The 20491-nt window shown below is 43.0% G+C and overlaps 1 protein-coding gene across 1 annotated transcript in view; it reads right to left on the reverse strand.

Annotated features, from left to right (window-relative positions):
* Nucleotides 1-12883, reverse strand: part of NHSL1 (NHS like 1) — a 286939-nt gene extending 274056 nt beyond the window's left edge. Inside the window, exon 1 of the mRNA XM_060240165.1 lies at nt 12006-12883. Coding sequence (XP_060096148.1) covers nt 12006-12330 — 325 coding nt within the window. The 5' untranslated portion in view covers nt 12331-12883. The remainder of the gene's footprint in view (nt 1-12005) is intronic.
* Between the last annotated feature and the right edge of the window lie 7608 nt (nt 12884-20491).

Here is a 20491-nt window from a genome sequence, read left to right on the forward strand (position 1 = left end):
TGATGGCAAAAACTCACAAAATCAATCAGCCTCTTTCAAAGGGAATATTCTCCAATATTTCAAGTACCTGGCTACCAAGGAAAAGACCTACACCCATTGATTAACATACCCAATAATTAATGTAATTAGCAGTTAGGTATGATTTGTAAACAGTTGCCAAGGACACAGCTTGATTGCATATTGCCAATAACTGCTAGCAGGAAAACGAAGTAGGAGTCCAGTAGCACCTTTAAGACCAACAAAGTTTTATTCAGAATGTAAACTTTCATATGCATAAATACTTCTTCAGACCAGGCCTGCCCACCTGGATCTATGCTAGCAGGAAAGTGGCATTAAGTCACACCCGTTTTATGGCAACTCCACAGGGTTTCCAAGGCAAGAGACATTAAGAGGTGGTTTGCCATTGCCTGCCTCTGAGTAGCAGCCCTCGTATTCCATTGGTGGTCTTCCATCCAAATACACTAACCAGGGCCAATAGCTAATAAGATCAAGCTAGCCTGGACTGCCCAGGTAAGGGCTAGCTACCAACACCTACTTATCAATAAAGCAAGGGGAATAGGAACTTTGAACAGTACTAGAGTTTTAAACACACATTTTGATATCTTCCAGTTCTATATTTTCATATAAGGAAAGACAGAGTGGCAAGATCAGTAGAGGGACAATGTGAATATTTTCAGTGTACCACTCAAACTGCAGCAAGTTACCAAATGAATCTCTTGGGGAAAAATACACTTTCTTTGACCACAATGCAGCAGTGGTCAAAAGTTAGATATACACATACTATTCTTTTGAAAAGGCTATTACAATTATAAATCCAAATCAGTCAAAATGTCCAAAGCATACAGCTGGCAGAGTTCTGAATTCAGATCAAGGATGAGAGCCATTTTCAAATACCCATTTTAGCCATAAAGCTTGTGGGGTGACTTTGAAATACTACCTTTTTCACAACCTACTTCACAAAATTGTTGGATAAGCATGATAGAAAATAGAGGGGGGAAATGCACTTTATAACTTCCATTATATTTCACTTTCTTTTTCATAACAGATCTATTTCTTCTTTTATTACTTTTCCATGAAGGCTGTAGAAAAATAGATGCAGTCAGTTCATTTCAGTGGAACACCATGCTACCTTACAGATGGTGCAGATGGCGTCTAGTGTTATCTGCAAGAAAAAAGACTGGAGCAACAGCTAATTAAATGAAATGTAAGGAGCCCTGTGGCACAGAGTGGTAAAGCTGCAGTATTGCAGTCCGAGCTCTCTACTCATGACCTGAGTTCAATCCCGGCAGAAGCTGGGTTCAGGTAGCCGGCTCAAGGTTGACTCAGTCTTTCATCCTTCCAAGGTCGGTAACAAAAGTACCCAGCTTGCTGAGGGGGAAATGTAGATGACTGGGAAAGGCAATGGCAAACCACCCCGTAAAAAAGTCTGCCGTGAAAACATCGTGATGCGACATCACCCCAGAGTTGAAAACAACTGGTGCTTGCACAGGGGACTACCTTTTTTTTAAAGGAAAGTTACTGAAAAAGTAAGAATTGTTCACTGTAAGGGAAGGAGCTATTTCTGTAAACAAACACACCTGCCTATTCACTGTACTAACTACCTATTCAAGTAACATTAGACTTTTGAAGATAACTGGATCAGAAGGCAAGAGGGCATTTTTTAAATTATCTGTCTTAAGGCTCCATAGATAAAAAATATTTTTATATCTCAGGCAAAACCAAAATTCTGACTGAAGTGTAAAAAGATATTCATACATTCAAATGGTGGCTTGGAAGAAAAGGGCTTGTAGGGGTTTGTTTTTTAATTGCATTCAAATAAAATCATATTGTTAGTTTTAATAGAATTATTGGAGGTAAAGACAACATTTTGACAAATAATATGTCTTGGACTGTTGGTAACTCTTGACAGACTGCTCCTAGGCATAATTACAGAATAGGGGTATACAGAAGATTGGTGAATCTGATTAACTCAGTTTCTAAGGAGATTTTATAATAAAGGATTTAACATAATTTTAACTGTAAGCAACATCCCCAGCTAGGTTTGTGGTGCATTAAAACAGTTTATAGTTACAGAAGCAAACTTGGCATCTTCAGAGAGGTAAGGATAACCACAAAAGGGTAAGGAGTTGTTTTTAAGGGAGTAACAAAGCATAGTCCTACAGGTTATATCAGGCTTCTTTCAAAATCTCAAAGGCCCTTTATTAAATTTGGCCCACTTCTAGCAAATGCCCAACAACCACACCAACAGGTGGTGAAGTTTCCAAAACAAAATGGGAAAGACAAGGTTTAAAGTGGGAAACATATATACAGAAGAAAATAAACGAACAGTCAAATAAATTGTATCATGGCTCACAATCCACAGAATCATACTTTGGCAGTACGCAAATGTTTTCATGAGCAAATCACCAAAAGAATGGAGGTACTCCTCCTTCAATTCCCGTTCTTATTTTTATAATACATTTAGTACACAGGATAACCACCACAATGGTAATTGTTTTCATTACTGCAGGAAGAGTAAAGGGTCAAATGTGATCTTCCCTGCAGAAACAGCTGATTCAAAACAAAACAAAAAGTAACAGATTGCACTGCACAGCATTTCCTTCCTAACAAGGACTATGGAGGAGACATGAGCTCCAGTTGTCTAACTGTATGAATCACTAGAGTAAATGGGAAAGGAAGCTTTCATTCCAACAAAGAAGTTCTTCCACACAGAATAATGTACAATCATTATCTCTGATGTAAAAAAAGAAAACAAAACCATTAGCCTTCCCTTTGTTTTCCATACAAGAACAAGATACCATCAAAGAATAGTGTGAAATGATAACTATACTGTTGACATAAGAACAGCAAGCAAGCACACTGCCAGCATCCTGCAGAATAATGAAAACAGCTAGAATTCTCTTAGAAGCATTACAGAAACACAGGGTGGTGCTAGAAGCTTTTTCTATGAATCTGAACTATAGGAACCTGTCATTCTCATACATATAAGAAGCAGTCTCTGAAAAATAGACAATGAACCTTCCAACAACCAACTTGTATAGAATGTGTCAATTTGAAAATGAAAGAAATTATCCCCTACCCAGTTTATATACTCTATATAACTAGATACCATACTACTTTAACCACAACTACAGATTCATTAAAAAATGACAATTAGCTTTCATCACAAGCAATGACATAATTCCTTTATATCCTACCAAGCAATAACAATTTCAAGATAAAATTATAATTTCTACTAATAGACATATTTATTCTTGCAATCCTTCCTAAGATCTTTCCTGTTTCTGTATAAACTGTCTATTACATGTTATCTTAGTCATGCATAGTCACTGCATGTTACCAATAAAGGTACAACAAGACAGTAGATATCCTAGTGCCTCTATAACTTGTTAATTATGCCCACAAAAGTGCCAAGAATGCAAAAGGGTCCCAGCAACCTGATTATGAACATATAATGTTAGCGTATCACCACATAAAGTTTTATTTTTGCTTAAAAGAACATGATGAACAACAATAAACAGATATCAATATTCAATTGAAACATTCTGGGAATCTGCCAGCAATCATAGAAAGGAAAAACAATTTCAAAATCCCTCACACCTCTTGGATTGACCTCTTTCAGATTCTGTAACCTTTTGGGGGCTTGAGCACATGGATTTCCCTCTCCTGTTGCCTATGAGTGGCCATGCTGTACTGCTTTCATGGGAGCTAGCCTCTTTAATATAAGCTACCAAGTATTATTCACGATCTGCAAACTGAATACCTGTTGTAGCACATTAACAGAGAAACTGAAAACTGATCAGTGTCATAAAACAGAAAAGAACCAAGTAAACCTACATGCATTTTTCTAAACAGACATCAGTATTAAGACATTCCTCAATATATTATCACCACACCACGAACACATAAAAATATCAAAGACTGAACATTTGACAAAACCTACCTATAAAGCTGGTATAGCCAGCTTCAAGAGGGGATTGAATAAAAAATTCTAAGAATTGCTATATTTACATAACATGTTCATGTGACTCTTCTGAAACATAAACAGAACGTCATACAGCAGCAACCATCTTCTTACAATTTGCATGTAGGCAGTTTCATCTAAATACAGTTAGGCAACTGATTGGTCATCTCTCATGATCTGTAGCCAGCAAAAGGCACTGATCCAAAGTGCCAACTTGGATGTACTGTAATAACTGCAACCATTGCCCACGGTATAGATCAGGGGTGTCAAACTCATTTGTTAGGAGGGTCAGATCTGACATAAATGGGACTTTGTGGGACCAAGCCATGCGTGTCCTAAAATGTAATGCTAGATAGAGGAGATAAACTCTTTATAAAGGACACAGGCAAACACAATTAAAGATATTATTTTTAACTTAAAATACAAACATGCTTAAAACTCTTGCAATATTTTGTTTAAAACAGAAAGGTAGGGGAATAGTGGGATTTTGCAATGCAATTTTAAAAATAAAGTATCAAGGAAAAGCACAAGGATCACACAGCAGAAAACTAAAAATATAAAATGCTCTCAGCTTGGGAAAACATGAAATGGCAAGGCATTGCAAGCTTCTCTCGTTCCCCTCCCCCTTGGTCTACTCAGCTTAGCAATGGCTCTCCAATGTAATATCCCCCTTTGGCTGTGAGTTCCCAAGTCAGAGCACTCAGTAGACACTAGTCCTCATATCCCTTAAGAGACAGAGCTGACTCAGAGCATCGGACCCTTGATTTGCAGGCGCACAACTCCAGGAAGCTTCAGCTGGCCATAGGAACTCTGGGAAGTTAAACCTCTCCAGTGAAACAAAACTGCAAGGAAAACGTGGATTGAATGTCCCATTCCGGTCTGCACTGTCCACAGGCCTGAGTGGAAAATCCATTCTACATTTTCTCTGCAGCTTTGCTTCTGCTTGAACCTCTACAAAGAGAAGGCAGAAGGAGCTGTGAATGTCAGCAGCTTTGGAGCTTCGCAGGGTGAGGACAGATTGGGGGGGGGGGGGGGAGAGAGCCCTGCAGGCCTGACTGAAGCCCTCCGGAGGGCCGGTTTGGCCCGCAGCCCACATGTTTAACAACCCTGATATAGATGAATACACAAGTTTCACATCGTTGATACTCAAGCTTCAGAAAGCCAGTGTGGAGTAAACAAAGATACTGATTTTAGCCATTTTGATTGAAGGATATACAACACCACAAACCAGAGATGTGAGGCAGCAAATTCTCTAGTGTTATTTCTATGTGGAAAATGTTTAGTTTCTAAACATTGTTTTATAAAATTCACAGCAATTAATGGATCCCATTGCCCAGGGGTCATTTTGTAGAAAAATAGGTGGTGGAGTTTATTAGCACAACTCATTAGCATATGCTGCCCCCCCCCACCAGCCAAAAGCAACCTGACGCAAGAAAGGAGAGTCCTAGGCAAGCAAGGCCTGCTTGGGCTGGCTAGAAATCCAGCCAGGCCAAGCAGGCCTCGCTCATTTGGGCTCTCCTAGGCTGGGGCCCCACAGTCAAAAGGCCAGCAAGCCACCTGCTGTCCAAAATCACATAAGAAGCGGAGAAAGGGGTGTGTGGGCTTCTTCACGGGATAATGAGGGCTGCTGGGAGTGTGGCAAAGCTCCTAGTGGCTGGCTGCTCGCTCTCCTAATCCAGAGATTGCTATGCAGCTGCACCTACTAGTCAATGGACAAGGTAGGTGGAGAGGAAGAGGGGGAACCCTCAGAAAGGTTCAGGAGCTGTGCTCCTGTGAGCTGCTGCTGAATTCAAGGCCTGCCATTGTCAATACAAAACAGAAAAACTCATTCTGGAAGGGATATCGTAATATGGAACTAACGAGTGATGCTATGAAGAATGACAGCAAAACCAAGGTGCCACCCAATGCAACCAAAGACACCCTTCTAAATTCAATGGACTTAGAAGGGTGTAACTTTGCTTAAAACAGCACTGTCAGTGACTTACATGAAGACAGCTAAATTCCATTGAAAGATGCTTGGTCAACCACATCTGTAGCATATCATCCACCATTCTTTGGGTGTGCTAAAATCAGTGTGTCAACAGTTTTCAGTGCCTTTGGGTTTTATCTTCAATTAATTCAATGGAGATGTACATGCTGTATTTCTTTAATTGTATTATCCCAACAAAAAATAACTGAACACAAGAAGCTGCCTCATACTAAATATGACAATCATTTCATCAAGGTCTATATTGTCCACTCAAGACTGGCAGCAGCTCTCCAGCACCTCAAGTTGAGGTCTTTCACATCATCTACTTCCTCATCCTTTTAACTGGAGTTGCCAGGGACTGAAGCTGGGACTTTCCACATCTATAGCAGATGCTCTATCACTGTGCCACAGCCCCGCTCCCAATTCCCACATAAAGCTGCAAATGTATTTGAACATTTAAAATCTTTCAGCTTGATTAGTTGTCCATAAGGCATAAAATTAATATGAGGCAATTCTTAAATTGTGTTTATTAAATATGTTGAAATAAATATAACAAAATCATGGTCTGCTTCAGATACTGAAAAGTGTTCTAGATTTTTATTTGTATTTTTCCAGGAAATTCATATAAATGTTGTAAACTGATAACTAAACAGAAACAAACTGCATTAGCTGTAGAAAATGCTAGAAAATTATTAATTGCATTACAGATAATTTTAAAATACAGCAATGGGCTGCATTCATTTTTGTTGTATTAATATTCTTGTCTGATAAACAATTAATTATGTTCAAATGAATAGAAACATGGTTATATTAAAAAGAAATCAACATACAAAGCCCAGTGTAAGCAAGAAAACCCAAATTCTTCCTTGGGCTAGTTACTAAATTAAAGCTGAAAAAAGATATCCATCAGAAATGCTGACAAACAAGCTTCTCTGCTCTACCAAACTCACTATGTTTCACACATCGGTAGCCTTGTTTTTCATTCTGTGGGACAAATGGCAGAAGTGAGAAGGGGGATGCATACACACAGATTTACAGTTTCAATACATTGAGCCAGCAGAAAATTCCAAAACTTAGTCTGCACACAACGAAGTTTTTGGAATGAGGCTGGAGCTTACAGGGAGAAAACTATGTCATGTTCCATCTCTGAACTTCAGATGACAGGGTATGTGATAGCACAAAAGAAGCATGGCTTGTCTGGCTTAGTTTGCATGCATCCTGAACAGTAAAAGCTGGGCTCATTTAGAACACAAAAAACATATGCAGACTAAGTATTATTGTTGTTGTAGTCTGCATATTTCTATACAAACCTCTAAATACAAAGTGCCTGAACCAATTAATAACTATTGTTTAGAATTCAGAAACACCCCAAAATATGTCCATATAGAGCACAAGGCACACTATTAAAAAAGCTTGTGAACACCAGTATGAAGTATATGAAGTATAACATAAACATATTAAGTATAACATATATGCTACAAAGTATAACATAAAAGGTTGGGGGGGTTAAAAGGGCATAAACATATGAAGTATAACATATAACATATATGTTATGAAGTATAACATAAAAGGTTTGGGGGGTGTTAAAATTGCATGATTTTGTATACTGTTAATCAGGGGTCGTTTTGTAGAAAAATAGGTGGTGGAGTTCATCTAGGGATTGTTATGCAGCTGCAATACTATTCAATGGACAAGGTGAAACTCTCAGAAAGGTTCAGAAGCTGTGCTCCTGTGAGCTCCCACTGAATCTGAGGTCTGCTGTTAATGCAACACAAGGATTATATGTTTTATCTAAGACTGACATCTTACTAGAGTTACCATGTTTTTAAAGTATTCTCAGTGTAGCATTCACAGTCACTGAACTCACAACTGGGAGTCAAATGCATACTCTAATCAGTGCTACTCAGACACGGAAAATGAAAATATTGGTCGTTTTCGCACTTAGCGTTTGCTCCCCTTATTCCGCGGCGCAATTATGTCCGGATCATTTTTCTCGTTTTCGCACTAGTGACTCTTTGCGGAGTCGCCTTCCCTGAAGCCCCGGCTCAAATCGTTTTCCCACTGGCATCGACTTGAGTTCGATGCCCTGTCAATCTTTTTTTTTTTAAGCGCAAGTCTGGTTGCGTAAGGACGTACTAACGTACTAACGTAACATCGAGCAGGCACAGCTGTTCCCTCCCCTTCTTTTCGTGGACAAACCGCATCACGTGTGCTGCTTCTGCTTATGGATTGGCTGCAGCTGTAGTATCCTCCATAGCCCTTTATGTATTAACAGAAGCATTCACAGTGGAGAATCCTAGCACTAGATTCCCCCCCCAAATTCTGAAGTTGCGAAATATCGCAATAACGAAGAGAGAGAAATCGAGGGGTGTGTGTGTGTGTGGCAGCTTCTTCCTTTCCCAGCCTCGCTCCCTCCCGGGTGGCGAAGCTGGGATTTCCTCCGCTCTCTTTCCCCTCCCCGGCTGGCGCTTGCAACGGGGACCTGACTGATTCCTGCTGCCAGAGCTCCCCCCCCCGCCCCATTCTCTCCTTCCCCTTCTGTGGCGCGTGTGAAGAGCGAGCTCGCGTCTATTTTCTAACCGAGCGGAATGTAGCCAGGGAGAAGAATGCAGGACTCCAACTTCCCATTTTATACATGGCGATTTTGTGCAGGTCCAGAAATCCTGGTGGCACAGCTGAGGGAGGCATTCCCTTTTTAAAACACACACACATGAACGCTTTGGCCCGCACCGGCACTAGATTCCCCCCCCCCAACAATGGTCGTTTTCGCATTATTGAGATAACGCAACAGCGAAATAACGCAACTAAAGTCAATAATAATTTTAAAAAATTCTAACGAAACCAATTGAAGTGGCAATTGAGGCTATTCCAGGAGGGGTTTTTTTTTCTATTTGTTAATTTCGAAATATCACTATTACGCAAAACTGTGAAGTTTAAAAAAAAAATGGCCGTGCTGGCACTTTGGGGAAGCGCCGCGAAAGGCTGATGATTGGCCAAGGGGGTGGATGATGATGATGAATTTATTGTCATTGTTCTCAACAAAAAGAGAGCAACGAAATGAGGTGCTCTTCCACAAACATACCAACACATCAAACACACATATTCATAAACCATTTAAATACATCTAAAACCATTAAACCATTTAAACCATTAAAACCATTTAAATACATCTAAAACGGATAAACATTCATAAAACCATTAAAACCATTTAAACCATTAAATAAACATTCATAAAACCATTAAACATTCATAAAACCATTAAAACCATTTAAACCATTAAATACATCTAAAACAGATAATCCTTCATAACCCTGCATTTAACCTAACCACAGCACTTGGATAGAAACTGTCCTTAAATCTGTTTGTCCTAGCCTTCAACACTCTATATCGTCTACCTGACGGTAAGATCTCAAAAAGCAAATGGCCCAGATGTGTATGGTCCCTTAGGATCATTTGTATCTTCCTTTTACATGCCATATTATACAGATCCACCAATGAGGGGAGAGAACATCCACAAATCTTTTGTGCTCTTCTCGTCACTCTTTGGAGCACCCTTCTCTCTGCTTCCGTGCAGCTCCCAAACCACGCACAGAGGCAATAAGATAAAATGCTCTCAATGGAACTACGATAAAAGGCAACCAGCAGACTCCCTGACAGTTGTAGTGATCTTAAGAGTCTTAAGTAGTATAGTCGTTGCTGGGCCTTCTTCTCTAGAGCTAAAGTATTTGCCCCCCATGTTAGATCCTGTTTCATGGTAATTCCCAGAAACTTCCATTCTGTCACCTGTTCTACCATAACACCATCAATAAACAACGGCTGGGTGTCCAAACTACTCTTCTTGTAATCCACTATAATTTCCTTTGTCTTATTTATATTTAAAATAAGATTATTTACTTTACACCAAAGGGACAGCTGTTGAACTTCCCTTCTGTACGCAGACTCATCATCCTCAGAGATGAGCCCTACCAACGTTGTATCATCTGCATACTTAATGATTTTGTTACTCAGATGGGGTGGGAGGACGGAAAGGGAGAGGGTGACGCCCACAAAGCAGTCGATCCGGCGTGGATGGATTTCCCACAGCAAACTCCGAGGAGTGGATCCGGTGTGGATCCGGAGGTTTTCAAAAACTCCGGAAGGAGGTGGATCTAGATACTCCGGCGTGAAACCCCTGCAGCGCCGGAGCAACAGGTGGGAAAACCAGGAAAAGATCCGGAGGTAAATGGGGTGCTACGCCGGAGTAAACGCTAGTGCGAAAACGGCCACTGACTCATCTGTGAAAACTCATGATTTAGTAGATATCAGAACTGATACAGGGAAAACACTGAATTGCCCAATTCCCAATTGTTCTAGTGGAGCTTAACACCAGCACAGAGTAGTGGTTAGACTGCCACATTTGGATCTAGGAAATTCCCCCCACTCCACCATGGAAGCTTGCTGGGTGACCTTGGGCCAGCTTCACACTCTCAGCCTATACTACTTCAGAGTTTCCAGAGGGCAGTTGTGTCGGTGTGCAGTAGAAAACCTAGACCTGAATCCAATAGCATCTTAGAGCTAAAAAAAGATTTCTGTGGTATAAGCTTCGAGAGTCAAAGCTCCTAAAGGTACTACTGGACTCAACTCTATTTTGCTCCAGAAAGCTGTTGGGAGGATAAAATGGAGATGGAAAGAATGTTATAAGACACTCTGGGTCATCACCGGGGAGAAAAGTACAGGATAAAGCAAATAAATAAACAGCCTTTTCTGAGGTATATTCAATAATGCTCTAAAAGGTCTTAGCATTCCTAGGGAAATGTCCAGCTGTTGTAAGCTGGATCCAAAGCAATATAGAGGTTGTGTTCAGGCCTGGAATAGGCCATGATCCTAGAGGAGAGAAATATCAGTATACAAGTGACCAAAATAAGCTTCTTTTGATCAGGTAAAACCTCCATTAACCACATGTCCATGAACACCTGAAAAGCTTCTGAAGCATTTGATTAGAAATAAAGAGTCAGTTAACTTCATCATCACTGATAAAAAGAGGCTCCTGAAGTTGTCTTAGCCAATGGGAAACATGGGCAGCTTCCCTGACTGCCCACAGCCCCACCCCCTTAAAGGAGTGAGGGAGAAGAACAAGAAAAACAGGCTTCTAGAACCACTTGCACCTACCCCCCCTTCCCTGCTTGCAGCAGCAGCTCCCATCCACCTTGCATCCAGTGAGGGCCACTCCTTGTTTGGTCACAGAGGGGCAGTGAACCTGGAGTGCCATCCCTGGACTTTTGTTCCCCGGCCCCAGAATCATTTAAGACTGCCCCTGCAGGCTCTCCAGGAAGAAAATCACAAAATAGTTTTGGATTTGGATTATCTGCTTCATTCAACTTTTGTCTTTAGTCACTATATATATAGTGACTTTATATAAAAAAGGTATGGAGCCATGGTGGTCCAATATGCCTTTTTAATAGAAATTTTTAATTAATAGCATCTCATTGTTACTTTTCACATCCTATTTTTCCTCAAAAGAAGAAACTTCCATACTTGGGTAGGGGAGGAAGCATTCCACAAGACAATCCTCATTGCAAGAACCCTCATTTCACTAGGTAAAAACAATGAACACGTGCTTGGGCGGAACCTGTGAAGATACTCCAGTTGCCTTCATCCTGCCTTGATTTGTGAACACTACAAAAGAAACACCCCTGTCCTGTTTTTGTTTTGTAACGTTTTGCTGCTGGATCTCTATCTGGGAGAGGCAGCTCAACAATGTGACCAAACCCGTGGAGCCTGCACAACTTGTGCCGACAACCCACTTGAAGGTCGGACTAGTGAGATGACTATCTTCCCTGATCCTCACAGTCTGCACAGGATGAGGTGGACACGTGCTAGCGGCCTGGAAATTGGGGTGAGGGCGTTAAGGCCCTCCTCCCCACTATTTCGAGAAGCTTTGCCCAAGTTGCCGCCCAGCAAATCCCTAGCCACACAACAAACATAAGCCACAAGCGACTGGGGGAGGGGGCAGAGAAAGGCCCTCCGGCAGCTTGCCAATCAGTGCAGAGAGCCAAATGGTTTAGGCGGGAGACAGAGCAGCGGCACACTCACGGATTTTGACTTTGCGGTGATCCAGGCGGGAGACAAGAGATCTGAGGCAGTCCAGGCGACGCTGGAGGTGGGCGCTCCGGCGCCCCAGGCTGTCGGCTTGCTCCTGGATCCCGCCGAAGACTTCACTGGCGCAGCGGGAAAGGTCGGAGAGCTGCCAGAGCAGGGAGACCAGCGAGTGTGAGCAGACCTCCTCCAGAGAGCCGAAACAGAGCCCCGCGCCGCCGCCACCTCGCCCGGCGTAACCTTCTTTGTCCCTCGGAGCGGCAACATCCTCTTCCAGGCGGCACAGCTTGAGGGGTGCCACAGTTCTCATAGGAAAAGGCATCTCGCGCTCTTCTGTGAGGAGCTTGCCTGAGCAAAAGCAAACTGCATCCAAAAGAAAATTGAAGCTTCCCCCCGCCTCGAAAGCTTAGCCTCCTTTTGTTAAAAAAAAAAAAATGGTAAGGCCACAAAGAGAAGCCGTAGCTCACGTGTGGGAGCTGCTGCAGTTGGGCAAGGGGTCAAAGAGGAGGCGCCACAGGTACATTGCTCCTCAGCGGCCAGGGAGCGACTTTGCTTGGCGGGCAGCTGTCTCGGGCAAGACACAGAAGGAAAACAGGAGGAAGCGGCTCCACTCTGGGTGGCATAAAGGGAAAGCCAGGACCCTCGCTGCTGCTGCCGCTGCCGCTCAGCTTACTGGAACAGGAAAGAGTCGAGTTGCTCCCAAAGCCGAGCAGAGGAGGAAGCGTGGGAGGGGGCTTGGAAGTGCCTTGCGGAAAGGCACGGCCAAGGAGGAGATCGAAGAAAGGCGACCCCCTGCACGGACACCTGGAATTCCCTGCGCTGGTTTGCCTGAGTAACAGCGGCACTCCAAACCCGGAAAGTGAAAGCACCGTAGTGGGAGGAGGGAAGGGGGGGCGGGGAACCCTCGAATCAACAGAAACCTGGGAAAGAGAATCGGAAAAAAGGCCGCCACCTACCTGCGGCTCCCCAAACTGGAGCTACTCCTTGCCCGCCAGCAAGCCTTTGCTTTAACTTTCTGCCGCTTGGCGTCAGTGAATATTTCATCCTCCGGGTCCGAGTGTTAGTTTTTCCAGGAAGTATCTCCTCAATAATCGCCTATTAAATCTCACATCTGCTTGCTGTAATGCTACCTGTGCCCGCTCCTCCTTGGAGTTGCCGCCGAGTCATAATGAGTCTGCAGCAGCAAAATAAAAAAGTCCAGTGGCACCTTAAAGAATAACAACCTTTCCTCTCCCATGGGAACTCTTATCAGAGAGCACTTCATCAGATGCATTGCAGTGTACATCACTTTATTATTTTATTTATAAGACTTTTATCTTGCTTTTTGAACAAAATTAGTCTTTCAAAGTGGCTCATTACAGTTAGAATGGAAAACATCAATGAAAATTTTTCTGAGTTCACAGCTCTTCACACACAAACTAATCTGTGATGGTATACATATTAGGTAAAGAAGTTACCTAATATCATTACCTATCTTTATACTGGATTGGTTTATGCGGGGAATAGCAGATAAAATGGTTGTGGACCTAGAAAGGCTTTGCTATGCAAATTCAAAGTTGTCTTTCCTAGCCACATACCCCCTCCAACAGTATTTAATAGCTGGATTATTGTATTGTGCCAGACCCCACTGTGAGAAAAAGACCCCTATATTCAGTGATATACAGACATCGTAATCACCCATTTGGTTGCCAGGGTGCCTGGAGAATCCACTCACACACATCTGCCAGGGAAGCGAGGGTTCTGTCTACCAGAATGTAAGGGACTTATGTGAGTACTAACAGCCACAGCGTTGCAGCAGCACTCTATCTCTGGAGGAGTGCTAGCCAGGAGGACAGATTGGTTTTCAGCTGCTCCGCGCGCACACCATCTCGGCCGTTGCAGCAGAAGAAGTTGCGCCGCCAGGAACTGTCCAGGCAAGCAGCTTCCAGTTTTGACCATGAAATCCATGTTGGTAGGCTAACATCATCAGCAACTATTTTCCTGCAGTGCCAGACTCCATAACAGCGAAGCGAGAGGCTCACGTACCCAACAGCTGTCACGTATGCATAAGGCATTCAAGCTTATCTTAGGTTTGGATCCTGTCAGACTGCCTAAGCTTTTGTCCAACAGAACCCAAGACAAAAGATGGTGCCAGTAGAGGAGTAAAGAAGAGGAAGAACAGCTTAACTCAGGGTCATAGTTATTGTATAAATCGGGTGTCTCCATAGGTATCAATTTGACTCTCTATTGTCATCTATAGATAAGTTTGATAACTTGCTAATGACTTCCACCCCAATAATCTCACCCATTCTTTACCCTAATGGTCACCCTGGAGCCTCCCCCTTTTGCCCGTTGTTGCTTGGAAACCCAATCAGGTAACCAGGACCAGGTCCACTCATTGGCCAGATATGGCTATCCAATCAGGTGTCCCTAATAAACTGGCCATTGGTCACCGCATAAGTCCAGGCCTTTTGGTCATTACACAGCCTCCCCTTTTCTGAGGTCACGTAGCAGCTGACCACCTGTCATCCGCCCCTGCACCTCCTACCCCCTAAGGGCTCAAGGTAGTCCTTATAACTTCTGACCCAACTCCCCACAGGTGTGCATCTTACAGTGCCCCAATCCTGCTGTTTAGATACGCCCCCGATACCTGATCAGTTGACGGTCCCTTCCCCCATCTCCCTCATTTGTCGCCATTTCAGCCTTCCTCAAAGACTACGATCGGTAATTATCACCCTGTTCATCCTTGTGTTACCTCTGTATATCTCTCTCTATTTTATTAGGTCTGTATGTATGTTATATGTATTCATTACCTTGTATGTGTGTGTTCTATAGTTTTCTGTAATAAAGGCATAATTGTTTTACTTAATTAGTGTCCTCTGTAAATTTAGCAAGAATTTCTGGAAGTCGAATCCTGTATACATAGATTCTAGATCCTTTTGAGCCAAAGTTGCCCACTTGTCAATTCCCCAACCTCTTTGGGGGGCATTCTGGCTTACACTAGGGTCAGAACTGATGGTGCCACTATGCTAAGCCTAAACAGCTAAACATGCTGATTTCTGACTTACCATCTACCATCTTTAAGTCATGCTTAATTTTTCCATACCGAAAAGGAAACAATAATTTCTGTAACAGATCTTATAACTGAACATTTCATATTTTTAATGCCAATTATTACTCTTCTATCCAGGTTAAATTTGGGACAAATATTCCTTTTATCCACTCTAGTTACACTACTGTACTAATGAAACCAACTTCCATTCAAGCCCCAAATACCAACATCTCTGTTTTGTCGAAGCCCAGACATTCTTGTAAGCCCCAAAAATCACAACTCTCTTTGGCTGAGTCCAGATGCCTTTTCAAGTTCAAAAAGTATTCATTGTCCTTTCATCCTATGCTGAATAGAAGACAAGACCAATATTCCATTATAGGTATTAATTTAATTTGTTATTCATTTGTACACTTCAAATCCATAGGCATTATTAAATATTAACTCCACTTGTATCTGAAGTATGCATGCACACAAAAGCTTATACCGTGAATAAAACTTTGTCAGTGTTAAAGGTGCCACTATTATTTATTATTTATTTTAGTAAATTTCTATTCCGCCCATTCCCCATAGGGCTCAGGGTGGAATACAACATATAATAAAACAATAAAATACAATAAAAACATTTTAAAACAGACAATTCAACAGCACTCAGATTACCATGACATCACATATTGCCCAGCCTAGCCATCTTACATCATGATATATCATACGGATGGCAGTTTTTATTCCAATTCCTAGCACAGATGACAGTGCTGGTCGGGGAGGTCAACCAGATCAAGAATAGATGCCCACAGCCTCAGCTAAAAGCTGGTGGGACAGCTCTGTTTTACAGGCCCTACGGAAGGCTAATAAGCCAGATAGGGCCCGGATTTCAATAGGGAGCTGATTCCACCAGGTTGGGGCCAGGACTGAAAAAGCCCTGGCTCTAATTGAGGCGAGGCGGGCATCTCTTGGGCCGGGGACAGCCAACAGATGTTGGGAGGCCGAACGTAACAACCTCCTGGGCATATATGGAAAGAGACGGTCCCGCAGGTATGTTGGTCCCAGGCAGAGAGTGCCAAATTTATGATTATCTACCAATTGGGTGGAAATTGTGGGTGGGTGCTTGCTGCATGGAGCTTGTGGCTCTCAGGGAGCAAATTTGTTCCCTTGAGGCTAGAGCTGCCAAACTGGAGAAGCGAAGACAGAAAGAGAGAGGTATCTGGGGACGAGGCCTTCAAGGATGTGCCAGAACAGCCCTACTCCTTTGCTGACAGCCCTTTTGCTGTTGTGAAGAAATTGAGGCTGGAAGGCATCAGTTTGAGGAAGACGGATGTGATATTCGGGGGTGTCAAACTCATTTGTTATGAGGGCCAGATTTGACATAAATGAGACCTTGTTGGGCTGGGCCATGTCGGTCCAGGCCATGTGTGTACCTATTTAAAATTAAGTAGCAGAGATATAAGTTAAATATAAAATTAAATATTATATATAAATTAAATAAAAAAACTTAAAACATGCTTAAAATATAAGGACTCATTGGTCTTAAAGGTGCTTTCTTTGTATTTCTCCTATGAGATCCAGGGAGCTGGGTAAAGGAAGCTCTGGCTCTTTCATTCCTTCCCAGGAGACCAGCAGGGGAGGAGCCTCAGCTAATAGAAGGAAGAGAAGCTTGGCTCACTAGCTCTGCTGTGCGATTGAGAGAGCCTGGCAAAGCAAATTCTGCCTCCCCCCCTCCTTCCTCTCCAAGGGAGGAGCCTCAGCCAATGGAGAAAATAAAGGTTTTGCTCTGTAGCTCCTGTGCAATTGAGCAAGGCTGGCAAAGCAAGCTGTGACACAGAAGGGAGAAGGAGAAGGAAACAGATGATAGCCAGTTGCTCGGGGGCCTAATAGGAGCCCTCCAGGGACCTGATTTGGCCCCTAGGCTGCATGTTTGACACCCCTGCACTACGCTGTACTGGCTCTCTTTATGATTAAGTAAATTATCTGTTAGCGCAAGGTAGTGGTACTTCCCTCTTTTCACTGTAGTCCCACCCCCTTGCCCCACTACTCAGCAATGTTTTTATGGGGACTGCGGAGGGCAGCTGTGGGAAGTAGAAAGAAGGAAAAGATCTGCTAGTAAGAGTAGCTATCAATCATGCCAGCCAATGTAATTTAATTTGTCCAAGTCCCTTGTGAGCCAATTTTGGCAGAAAAGCAGGATAAGAGTATAATAATCATAATAATATACCTATTTATATGCAGAATCTTTTTCATCACTATGTGGCTCTTCTGGTTGGTATATTCAGGTAACTTTGGGTACCAGTTTTTTGTCCTTTCTGCTTCATTCTGTACCCTTCATTAATTTGGAACATTTTAATACCACTTTTTTACCCAACCATGATCCATGTGGTGAATATTAAAAAACATACAATATTTGAACAATCAAATAGTTAAAATATAAAATCCAGTTAACAACACATAAACAAATGGCACTTGAATGAGGGCCAAGAGCTGTTATTGGGGGTATGCCAGACGAAAGAAAACAGCCTTCTTCATCTGCTGGCAAAAAACACTGAAAGAGGAAGACAAACTAATCTCCCCGGGAAGGGACTTCCAAAGTTTTATTGCTATGACAGAGAAGGCCCTTTCTTGAGTAGCCACCTGTCTATCTTCAGATGGCAGGGGCAACCAAAGACAAGCCTCCAAGGATGACCTGAGTGAGTGGATAGGGTTGTATGGGAGAAGGCAGTCCTTAAAGTCTGTTGGTACCAGGCTATTCAGGGCTATAAAGGTCAATACTAGCACCTTGAATTTAGTCTAGCTGCAAAATGGAAGCCAATGTGAGTGGAACAAGACTGGACTGATATAGTCCCTATGACACACTCCATTTAACATTCTGGCTGCAGCATTCTATACCGACTGCTGCTTCTGGACAGTCTTCAATGGCAGCCCCACATAGAGCACATTGCAATAATCTAATCTAGATGGTACTAGGGGATGCACCACAGTGGCAAGATCTTTTCTGTCTAGGAAGGGCCACAGCTAGCTCAACAGCCAAAGCTGCTGTGAGAGGGATCCCTCACCACTGCACACATCTGTTTATCCAAAAGGAGGCCTGGGTCCAGCAGCACCCCCAAGTTATGAAGCTGCTCCTTTAGATGGAGTGCAATCCCATTCTGACAAGGGGATAATCCATTTTGTGGGTCAGACCTCCCCCACACCAGTACCACCACCATTTCACCAGGATTAATTTTCAGCTTGTTAGCCCTTATCCATTCCAAACCTGCCTCTAGACAACTATTCATGGTTTTCATGGCCTCTCTGGGATCTGCTGGAATTGTGAGACAGAGCTGACTGTCATCTGCATACTGTGGCAGCACAGTACAGATCTCCAGATGACCTCTGCCAGGAGCTTAGATATTGAAAAGTAGGGGGAGGACCCAAACACCAAGGACCAGAGCAGCAGTGCCCCAGCACCACAATCTCCTACCCTTTTTACATCTAAAGGTAAAAAGGTAGTCCCCTGTGCAAGCACCAGTTGTTTTCGACTCTGGGGTGACGTTTTCACAGCAGACTTTTTACGGGGTGGTTTGCCATTGCCTTCCCCAGTCATCTACACTTTCCCCCCAGCAAGCTGGGTACTCATTTTTTCGACCTCAGAAGGATGAAAAGCTGAGTCGACCTGGAGCCGGCTACCTGAACCAGCTTTCACTGGGATCAACTCAGGTTGTGAGCAGAGGGCTCTGACTGCAGTACTGCAGCTTTACCACTCTGTGCCACAATCTCCTACCCTTTTTACCTCTAGAAACCTTTTAAAGAGATAACTCTGCCATTTCTTTCATATGCAGGAAGAATTCCAGCTCTACATAAGAACATAAAAGAAGCCATGTTGGATCAGGCCAATGGCTCATCTAGTCCAACACCCTGTCACACAGTGGCCAAAAAAACAAGGTGCCAAACTCTTGCCAAACTACCACTCTGCCCGTAAGTAGAGGGAATCCTGTTCCCTCACACAGGCCAGGAAATTAACATTATATAAGATGGCATAACAACAAATTTCCACAAGGTACATAATTTAAATCCTAAACTTTAAGGACATGGATGTATAAGCAATTATCAACAGCAGCTTTTACTAGCAAATGAGATTTAGTATTTCAGGTTATGGCTTATGTGTTGTTCCATTTATACATTATCTCTTTGGGAGGTAATTTTCCAAATATTTTTGTTGTTTTGAATTACTTTTCATAATGGTTAAACCTATATATTAGAATAATCTTTCACTATTTTCAGGCATACACTAGAAACATTATTCAATGTGTATGCATTTGACTAGAACATAAAACTTTACTGCAAGAGGCCTCATTAACATATTTATGCCTTGTGCCAATTTACACCTATTATAAATGAGTAATTAGTTTTTAAATGTATACACGATTTAATAATTTGGTACAAGATAAATTTGATAATTAGTAACTATGAACGTTCTCTCTCTTTAAAGCCCTCTTTACAGCTGCCATTGCAGCAGCAGCGGACAGGTCCTATATAGATTTGATAAATATTCCAATTTGTATCGTGAGCCTGTGTATATACAATAGAATCATAGAGTTGGAAGGGACCTCCATGGTCAATCTAGTCCAACCCCCTGCACAATGCAGGAAATTCACAAATACCTCCCCCTAAATTCACAGGATCTTCATTGCTGTCAGATGGCCATCTAGCATCTGTTTAAAAACCTCCAAAGAAGGAGAGCCCACCACCTCCTGAGGAAGTCCATTCCACTGAGGAATCGCTCTGTCAGGAAGTTCTTCCTAATGTTGAGCCAGAAACTCTTTTAATTTAATTTCAACCCATTGGTTCTGGTCCTACATTCTGGGGCCACAGAAAAAATTTTTTGCACCATCCTTTATATAACAGCTTTTCAAGTACTTGAAGATTGTGATCATATCACTTCTCAGCTGCCTCCTCTCCAGGTCAAACATGCCCAACTCCTTCAACCTTTCCTCATAGGCAGGGCCAGCTCGCCTGCTAGGCAAACTAGGTGGTTGCCTAGGGAGCTGAGAGGCCGGGGGTGACAAATTGGGCTCTCCGCCCCACTCTGGTGCCCCAAGCAAGCGCTTAGTTTGCCTCCCTCCCCTCTCCCTGCCGCAGCTGCCGTTAGCCCCCTCCGGGCCATAGCTGTCCCCCCACCGCCCCCCGGCACTCCGCTCGCCTGCCCACCACCACTGCAGAGGCAGTGGTGCTCTGTTTGCTCCCTTCTCCCTGTTCGCTGCTGCTAAAAGTAAGCTCTGCCAGTTTGTCTCTTAACAAAACGCGTGGGCATGGGCTATGAAGCCGGCAGAGCTTACTTTTAGCTGCAGCGGACAGGGAGAAGGGAGTGAGTGGAGCACTGCCACTGCAGCAGCAGTGGACAGGCAACTGGAGCGCTGGGGGGTTCAGTACAACCTTGTCCTTGGAAACTTGGATTATTGGCTGCATCTTTGGACAGACATTA

Source organism: Heteronotia binoei, chromosome 1, assembly GCF_032191835.1.
Source record: "Heteronotia binoei isolate CCM8104 ecotype False Entrance Well chromosome 1, APGP_CSIRO_Hbin_v1, whole genome shotgun sequence".
NCBI classification, from domain to species: Eukaryota; Metazoa; Chordata; class Lepidosauria; order Squamata; family Gekkonidae; genus Heteronotia; species Heteronotia binoei.